The sequence below is a fragment of the Sorex araneus genome, chromosome 2, assembly GCF_027595985.1.
Source record: "Sorex araneus isolate mSorAra2 chromosome 2, mSorAra2.pri, whole genome shotgun sequence".
Lineage (NCBI taxonomy): Eukaryota > Metazoa > Chordata > Mammalia > Eulipotyphla > Soricidae > Sorex > Sorex araneus.
This window is the reverse complement of record NC_073303.1, coordinates 51,879,778-51,888,493: the sequence shown is the minus strand read 5'-3', so window position 1 is coordinate 51,888,493 and position 8,716 is coordinate 51,879,778. Positions and strand designations below refer to the sequence as shown.

Below are 8,716 nucleotides of genomic sequence, written 5' to 3'. Positions count from 1 at the left end.
CCACGGGCACCTTTATTTCGTGCAGCCCCGCCACAGAGGCCCCCGTGGGGACCGGCCAGGCAGGCACGCGAATACAATCAGTGTCGGTCCCCGCACCGCCCACCCTGCCGCTGCCCGGGCCTCCTCCGATGGCCAGCGGGGCAGAAACCTGAGTTTGCGGGTTCGTGGGTGCCGCGTCCCTGAGCCGGAGCTTTGGTGATTGCGTGGGGGCGGGCAGGGGAGCTGTGGAGAGGGCTGGCACCCCCATGCCCGCCTGGCAGCAGGAGCTTTGCACTTCCAACCGGAGGGCCGTGCCCCTCGGGCCCGGGGAGCTTCACACACCCCCAGGTCTCCAGTGGGGGGCCCTGCGGAGGCAGCATCAGACAGCTGCCCTGGGACTGGCTGGTGGCGGATACCCTGGGGGCGAGCGGCGGTACGTGTTCAGGGGCGGGGACGGGGCTAGTTTAGAACTTCAAATTGAGACTCGATCTAAAGTGCTCGGTCTGAGCCGTGTTCCTCACGGCAGGTTTTCACCATCGTAGTGAGATCCTACATGCTTATTGCTACTTGAAAATACACACGCACAATCGGTGCGTGCACACACACACACACACACACACTCACACACACGCACACTGAGAACTGCATCTCACCCCCCTAGAGGCCTTGGGCCAACCCCCCTGCCACACACAGTGGACAGAGGAGGGTGGCAGGGCCGGGCCAGGGGTGAAGGGTCTGAGCAGAGGTCTGACCTCGGGGACACTGACGGGCCAGTGGACAGGTCAGGCACGTGCACCCCTGAGGCAAGGCGCACCACCTCTGCACCCACGGCCCGTCCCACCGCTTCACCGGCCAGGACATGAGGATTTTGGCGCCCCCCGGGCAGGGAGGGCAGAGCCCTGGCAGATGGTGTCCTACGAGGACGGGCTGCCCGGGGGTCAGTGGAATGGGGAAGACCCTGAAGCTGAAACTCTCCCATGAGTTAGCCGAGTCCCTCTGCCACTTCTCAGCAGAGCCACGGGTGCTGGGTGTCCCCTCCCTCCCCCCGGGAGCCCACAGAAGCTCTCTGCCCTGAGCGCCACACAGGGACAAGCCTTGGGCTGATTTTTCATGATTAAAATGGGGAAATAACTTCTTAGAACTGTACATATGAGGGGGGTAGAGTCATTTTCAGAATCCCTGGGGCACTCCCAGGACACCTCAGAGATTTTGAATGTGACTTTAAATGTGGCTTGGGGGACGGGCGGGGGGGGGTTGCGGTGCTGGGGACCAAACCCAGGGCTCCGGCATGCAAAGGACAGACCACCGCGGAGCTGGGCCCGCCCGGAAAGGGAACTCCCTGCTCAGGTCTTACTAACGCTGTTGCTCAGTGGCTCTGCTTAAGGGTCACCCGGGAGAGTGAGGTGGCGGCGGGGCAGGGGTCACCGGGTCTCACGTCTGCAACCACCGTCCAGGGCTCACTCGAGCTCTGAGGCCCCTCAGTGACCACCAGCCCACTCCATGTGGGGAGCACTGTCCCCCGCAGCCGTGCTGTGTGCAGAGAACCCCTCCTCACTGTCCCCTGACACCCGGACCCCCAGATGTGACAGGCCTTCACTGTCGCCCCGAGCAGGGGTGCGGGGTGGAGAGACGCCTCCCATCACGTCCCCCAGCCTGGACCCTCCCGCCCCCAAGGGCACTCGGAGGGCAGCTGCCTTGGGCAGGGGAAGCCGAGGGGCACAGGCTGCCCTGTGGGGTTCCCCGGGGCCCGCAGGAGGGGCCTGGCAAAGTGCTGCGTGGTGCGTGCAGAAGCTGCTGCGGTGTCGAAGGCTCGGGGCATCCGTGGGCCCCCGCCCCCCGCCCCAGCACAGTACGTGGCTCACAGTGATGGCAGAGAGGAAGCCGCCTCTTCGTGAGGGTCCCGGGGCGGACCCCCGGGGCCGAGTCCCCACCCGGCCCCAGCCCCCGCTAGAATGTTCTCCAGTCCAGACTGAGTGTCCTGGCGAAACTCGGTGGCCCGTGGCTGCAGGAGCCGTGCCCGCTGGGGCAGGGTGGGGCGTGCAGGTGGGGGCGCTAGGCGCAGGGCTCCGCCGAGCCCCCGTTCACGGCGCTCTTGCTCTTGTGCCGCGGCAGCAGCAGCTTCCTGTTGAGCAGGCGGCCCAGGGTGGCTCCCCGCCTGCGGGCACCCTCGGGCTGCAGGGACGCCAGGTCGCTGTGGGACTGGCTCATGCCCGGCTCCCGGTGCGCGTGCCGCCGGCGGAATAAGAGCTTGGCGCTTTTCCGGAAGATTCCTCCTGCAAGGACAAGCACGGGTTAGGGCTGCAGGAGGCCGAGAAGGGCAGCCCGGGGCCAGGAGACAGACAGACGGACAGACGGATAGACGGACGGGGCCTGGCCCCAGCTCTCTATGCTCGGGGCCACTCCCAGCAGTGCTCGGGGCTGACTCCTGGCTCTGTGCTCAGGACGGGGCAGGGTGGGTCGGGGTCGGCAGCGTGCAAGGCCAGGGCTTGGGTCATCCCGCCAGTCCCGTCTCGGCTGACTTCGGGGCTCTCCAAACGGCAGCGGGCCGACCTCCTTAGAGGGGCCGGTCCTGGTGTCCACGCAACACTCAGAACCGCGACAGCCATGGCGTTCCAGACAAGCCGAGTCCATGCCGGGAGGGAGGGTCTCCACGCCCCGACCACCCCGACATGAGGCAGAGCTGGAGGGCTAAAGGCTGGACTGGGCAGCTGCCACCCAGTGGGTCTGGGCCAGGCCAGCCCCTGGGGAGGTGAGGGGGAGCCCTGGCGCGTGTCAAACTTGCCCAAAGCAGGTGGTTGTGGCTGTTTTGCGTTGGCTCCCTGCCAACCAATGGACTGTGGGTAAAATGGGACTAAGAGCCACACCTACTGGACACCGCAGGACGGCAACCCCCATCCACAAGGGGATCCCCACGTGTCCCTCGCCCGGGCCCTGCAGAAAGCCCCGAAATCAAGCTGCGGGCCAGGTGGCAGTACCCAGGCGGGACGGGCAGCAGTGGGCTGCAGGACCCAGACAAGCACCCAGAAGGACACTGTCTGCAGGGTGCTGGGTCCCCGTGGGGAAGCAGCAGGAGGCCTCAGGCCCCCTCCGTGACCCCCATCTCAGCAGCCACACATCCTTCCCGACGCCCTGTACCCCGTCAGAGGCACAAGCCCCGGTCACACTTTGGAGCTGGCCAGTGGGAGGGGCCGCTGATGTCCCTGCACGTCCCTGCCCCCGTGGACCTGCTCTAGGCCAGCCCCTCGGCCCCAAAAGCCTGGTGGTCTGAGGCACCCCACTCAGCAGCGGACATGGGAGGGGCAGAGAGCCCAGGAGGCTGACCTGGGCAGCAGCCCCAGTGTCCCCCAGCCCAGCGTCTATGGCAGGGAGGGGGCTGCCTGCTAGCCCCCCCGTGAGCCCAGGCACCAGGTCCGAGTGGGGGCAGGCCCATAGAGGGGCCGCGGGGGTCCCTCCCGACACTCCGGTCAGGGTCTTGACCCCCTGTGGTACAGAATGTGACCTCAGAGAGGGTCTTACAGTGGACACAGGTCAGGCCCGGAGCTGGTACAGGGGAAGTGGACACGTGTGCGGGTGGACACCTTGTGCAAGGGGGCAGAGCCGGGCGGCCTCTGTGTATCAGGGACCCCCACAAAGCCCAGCCCTGCCCCAGCCTGGGGCTGGCCTTTCCGGTCTCCAGGGGGGAACAGTCCCTCTGTGAGCCCCTGGGACATGTCAAGGTGTGGAGTGGGTGTGACTGCAGTCCACCCCCCGCCCTCCTCCAGGCCTGGAAGGGCAGGGCTGTCCGCGTCCCCGGGGATGGGCAGCCCAGGGTCTGGGCCCAGATGGACAGCCCAGCGGACCCGGCCCAGAGGGGCAGCCCAGCATCTGGGCCCAGAGGGGCAGCCCAGCCGGCCCGGCCCACACAGCCATTCCCGGGTCTCGGGCAATACTGAGTCTGTCCGGGCCGACATGCAGGGGGCAGCTGCAGCCAGCCAGGGGAGCCGGGCCAAGGCCCTGAGGTGGGGTGCGGGGAGCGGAGACTCGCTCTGGGTTCCAGCAAGTCTGGAAGAGCAGCAGGAAGAACGAGGGGACACAGGCAGAGGGAGACACAGACAGACCGAAAACTGCAAGCACGAGGTGACTTATTCTTGGCGTCCCCCCGCAGGCGAAGGGGGGCGGAGAGGGGGAGGCAGAGAGGAGAGAGGAAGGGAGAGGGAGAGAGAGAGAGAGGGAGGGAGAGAAAGGGAGAGAGGAAGGGGAAGAGAGAGGGAGAGAGAGAGAAAGAGAGAGGTGGGGGGGAGAAAGAGGGAGAGAGAGGGAGAGAAAGGGAGGCAAAGAGAGAGAAAAAGAGGAGAGAGGGAGAGAGGGAGGGAGAGAAGAGAGAGAGAGCGCCAGGCCCAGGCAGCTCCTCAGACGGTGGCCCAGCGCCCCCAGACACTCGGGGAGGGGGTGTGGGGGGGGCGGCAGACCCCAGCCAGAGCACCCGGGGAGACGGAGGGAAGGTGACTTGGGAAGGTGACTGTAGGGCGCGGGAGGAAGCACTGGCTCCCTGCGGAGGGTCCTGTGCATCTAGCGGAAGGCAGCACCGGGGTTTGTGAGAAACAGACGACAAAAATAACTTACTGTGCGGCAGTTAATTCTGGTTGGCACAGAGATCCTCTATCGGGGGGGGGCAGAGCAGCAGAGACAGGCGAGAAGGAAGCTGGTGAGAGCTCGGAACCAGGACAGCCACACGCAACACACAGGCGTGCGCACCACATCCACACGCACTCACACACAGCACACGGGCAGAGGCAGGCACGTGTTCACACGCGTGCATCACACGGGCACACCCGCACATCGCCACACAGCGTGCCCGCAGGCAGCTTCACCCCATCCCAGGCTTGCTCGGGCGGCAGGAGGCAGAGGGGCCTTTGCTCGGACGCACCCCCGGCACGGTTCTCTGGGCTTGATGCCCCCTGGGGCTGTGCGTCCAGCAGCCCTTTCTGAGGCTGACCCCAGCCGGACACGCCAGCGCGGGCCGGAGTCTCGCAGCACGGCAGAGCCGCAGTGCCGGGCACCTGCCCTGCTCCCACATGACACTGCCAGCTCCGACTTTGCTTTTGTTTAAGGCCATGGCTGGCTGTGCTCAGGGCTGACTCCCAGCTCTGTGCTCAGGGCTGATCCTGACTCTTTGCTCAGGGCTGACTCCCGGCTCTGTGCTCAGGCCTGATCCTGGCTCTGTGTTCAGGGCTGACTCCCGGCTCTGTGCTCAGGCCTGATCCTGGCTCTGTGTTCAGGGCTGACTCCCGGCTCTGTGCTCAGGGCTGACTCCTGGCTCTGTGCTCAGGGCTGATCCCGGCTCTGTGCTCAGGGCTGACTCCCGGCTCTGTGCTCAGGGATCAGTCCTGGAAGCCTCAGGGGCCCTCTGCAGTGCCAGGGATTGAGGCTGGGTTGGCCACATTCAAATGCAGTGCCTTCCCCTCCCCTTAGGTGTGGGGCCGCTGTCCCCTCACCCCTGTGGGCCGGGAGTAGTTGGACCACACAGGCCCCATGCAGGGTCGGACTGCAGGATCTGCCATGCGGGGGCTGGGGGCCCCGGGGGAGCACTGGGAGGGGGCGGGGCAGTGCCCCCTGACTGGGCTCAGTCAGACACCTCCCCCCAGCCAGGGCAGGCCGGGAGCACCCTCGAGGGGCTGGGGCAGCCCCCCAGCCTCCTTCCCGTCTTCTCTAACTTGCAGTCTGGCCCCTGTGCCCCCTCCCAGCCCCCCAAGGGAGAGACAGAGAACAATTCGGATGAGACTCGGGGGAACGCAGACACTAGGGGGGTCTCGAGGCTGGCCACGGGGCACGTCTGCTGCGGTCCCCGACCCCGGGTGTCAGCCGTGGCCGGGAAACCCGACTGTGACAGCCAGCCCGTGTCACTGGGCGCCAGAGTCTCCACTGGAACCTGGTGCGGCCAGAGCAGAGGCCGGGCAGGGCAGCTGGGCAGCGCCCCCCCCACCCCCCCACCCGGGCCCTGGCACCGCAGTGACCTCTGTCGTTTGGGGTCTCCCAAGCAATGCTGGGGGCTCCGGGCTCCCCAGAGTGATGCCCAGCCAGGAGGGCCGCGGGGTCAGGCTGGGGCCGATGGTGATGGGACCAGGGGTCAAACCGTGATGCCTCCCCGAGAGACTCTGCAGGGGCTGCTGGGGGGTGCCCACTGTGCTCTGGAAGGTTCTGCCAGTCAGGCACCCATGGCTGAAGGCCCAGAACCCGGTGCTGCGGGGGCCGGGGTGGTACCTTTATGCTTTTTGGGGGCGTCTGACTCGGAGACGCTCAGGGAGCTCTCAGAGAGCCGGTCCCTCTCGGGCTCCCGGAGGGCCCGGCCGTCCCACGCTGCTGCCGGAGGCTCCTTCTCGAGGGGCCAGGAGTCGAGCTCGGCACCAGTGGCCTCGGAGGGTTCGGGTGATGGTGATGGTGGGGCTGGAGCCGGGGCGGCTCCCTGGGGCGGTTCCTGGGCCGCGGTGGTCCCCGGGAGGGCTGGGCCGGGCTCCTGGCGGGCGCTGTCCATGGAAGCGGCGTACTCCAGCATGAGGGTGGCCTCGCTGTCCTGAGATAGAGAGGTCTGGGGGGCGTGGACAGTGAGGGAGGGCCTGCTGGGGCCGAGAGCCACCGGCCCTCCCCACGGGCAGGCTGCTGGAGGGAGCGGGAGCGGCACTTAGCGCCCCCCGCCCCGCCTGGTCTGGCTGCAGGGGAGCCGGGCAGGGCAGTGGGGCCTGCCCCAGGTGCAGGGACGGCATGCGGGCACGGGAGAGGGGGCGCGGCAGCCGGGGCCTCCGTGTGCCTTTCCCGCCTGCTGAGGGCAGTAGAGGTTTCCTGTTCCTGAGGCCCACTCGCCCCCCCTCCGAGGGACGGAGGCTGCTGGCAAGGGACATGGGTGCTTTCCCGGCGGGGGGCTCTGAGAGAGCGAGTATGGGGTGTGTGTGTGTGTGTGTGTGTGTGTGTGTGTGTGTGTGTGTGTGTGTGTGTGTGTGCTGGCATGGCTGGACGGTGGAGTGCTAGGATACATACAACTCCGGGAGAGTGGCAGGGGGTGGGGAGGGTGTTCAGGGAGGCCCCCTGTGGCTTCTGCCTATCCCCAAGATCCAAGGAAACTGGTTCCTGCCCTGTCTGCCCTATCCCGTCACTGCCCCCGGCTGGTGGACACAGGAAGTGCACCCAGGGAACCCGCCACTTCCTGCCCAGCTGGGGCCTGGGGCTCCTCATGATCATTCAGGGCGAATCCCAGAAGCGAGGGGCGGGTTCTCTGCTTGAGCCCCTGACACCCCCAGCCCACCTTCCAGGGGACACGACGAGCACGGACCCACCTTCCCCCTACCCCTGCCCACCCCCGTCTCCTCCTCACCCGGCCCCACCCCACATGTCTCCTGCCTGGGTGCACCTCCAGGAGCTACAAGGAAAGGGAGTGCCCCAGACGGAGCGAGAGGCACAGGTTCTACCCCACTTGGGAGGGACCAGCCCGCTGCTGCGCAGAGGCAGCCCCGCACAGGCAGAGCCAGAGCCCCAGCTGCCAGGGAACCCTCTGGATGCTCAGGCCAGCCCCCCGGGGCGGGGCTTCCTGGATGGGCGGGGCTGTCGCCGGGAGAGGCGGGGCTTCCTGGATGGACGGGGCTGCTCCCGGGAGGGTGGGGCTGACAGGAGGGGCAGGGCTTCATTGGTGGGCGGGGCTGCCGCCGGGAGGGGCGGGCTGCTGCCTGGAGGGGCACGCCCGTACCTTGGAGACCCCTGAGATGATGATGGTGCTTTTCTTGTGGGGGGACCTGAGCTTCAGCCGCGAGGCCTCGCTGAGCTGCCGGATGGCCGCCTCTGCCACGGGGTCCGAGCCGCTCAGCGCCAGCAACTCTGCGGGTTGGAGGGGGGAAGAGTCAGCGACTTCCGGACCCCAGGGACCCCCTACGGCCTCGGCAAGGGGCAGAACCGGGGGACAGGGCGGCGAGGGGCCGATGCACATCCCAGCCCCCCTGCCCCCTGCCCCCTGCCCCCGAGCCCCACGGCCGTCACTGCCGCTGGGGTGACGCTGAGGGCGGGCCACAGCGCAGGGGGCACACGTAGAGCCCTCGGACCCCCAGCCGGCGCAGGGCGGGGCGGGCAAGCCTCGCACCTGTGTCCGAGGAGGACAGCGTCTTGCTGACGGGCGCGCGGGGGCTCGCCACGGCCTGCACGGAGATGTCCTTCTCGATCACCTTGACCCTGACGGGCGTCCTCAGCGGTGAGGCTGGGGGCAGAGGGAGAGTGTGAGCCCCCCCAGTCGGTCCCACGGCACCCCCGGCTGGGGACTGGCTCCGGCTGATCTTAAGGGGTTTCCTTTCAGGCGGCCCCGGGGCCCTGGCGGCGCCGATGGACCCGCCCAGGTCTCCCTGCGCCCCAGGCTCCTCTGGACTTGGGGCCGGCAGGCGGAGGCAGGGCCGGGGGCTCGGCTGCCCGGGCCGGGGGCTCGGTTGTCCGGGCCGGGGGCTCGCAGCTCACCCGAGCTGGGCGGGGACGCCCGGCCGACGTCAAAGCGAGGCTTGGTCTTCACGGCAGTGACCGTGGTGACCACCGTGCCGCAGGGCATCACCACGCGGTCCTTCTCCACCGTGGTGGCCGGGACGGGCACAGGGAAGGTCCAGGTCTTGGCCTCGCCGGGCTCCACATAAGAAAACTGCAGAGGAGACACCAGGGGCTGAGTTCCCTGGACAGGTCCGCCCAGGCCGCATCAGGCCCTGCCCGCCCGCCCCCAGCCTGCCGCCAGTCCAGG

The 8,716-nt window shown here is 67.9% G+C and overlaps 1 protein-coding gene across 3 annotated transcripts in view; it reads right to left on the bottom strand.

Annotated features, from left to right (window-relative positions):
• Nucleotides 1-8,716, bottom strand: part of C2CD2 (C2 calcium dependent domain containing 2) — a 31,186-nt gene continuing 22,470 nt past the window's right edge. The window contains exons 10-15 of one of the 3 annotated variants that reach the window (XM_055128111.1): nucleotides 8,446-8,620; nucleotides 8,081-8,194; nucleotides 7,694-7,821; nucleotides 6,220-6,544; nucleotides 4,582-4,617; nucleotides 2,112-2,252 (exon numbers count right to left, since the gene is read on the bottom strand). In XM_055128111.1, coding sequence (XP_054984086.1) covers nucleotides 4,592-4,617; nucleotides 6,220-6,544; nucleotides 7,694-7,821; nucleotides 8,081-8,194; nucleotides 8,446-8,620 — 768 coding nt within the window. In that variant the 3' untranslated portion in view covers nucleotides 2,112-2,252; nucleotides 4,582-4,591. Of the gene's footprint in view, nucleotides 2,253-4,581; nucleotides 4,618-6,219; nucleotides 6,545-7,693; nucleotides 7,822-8,080; nucleotides 8,195-8,445; nucleotides 8,621-8,716 lie in introns of all 3 variants that reach the window. The other 2 variants (XM_004602510.2, XM_055128110.1) reach the window with 2 other exon arrangements.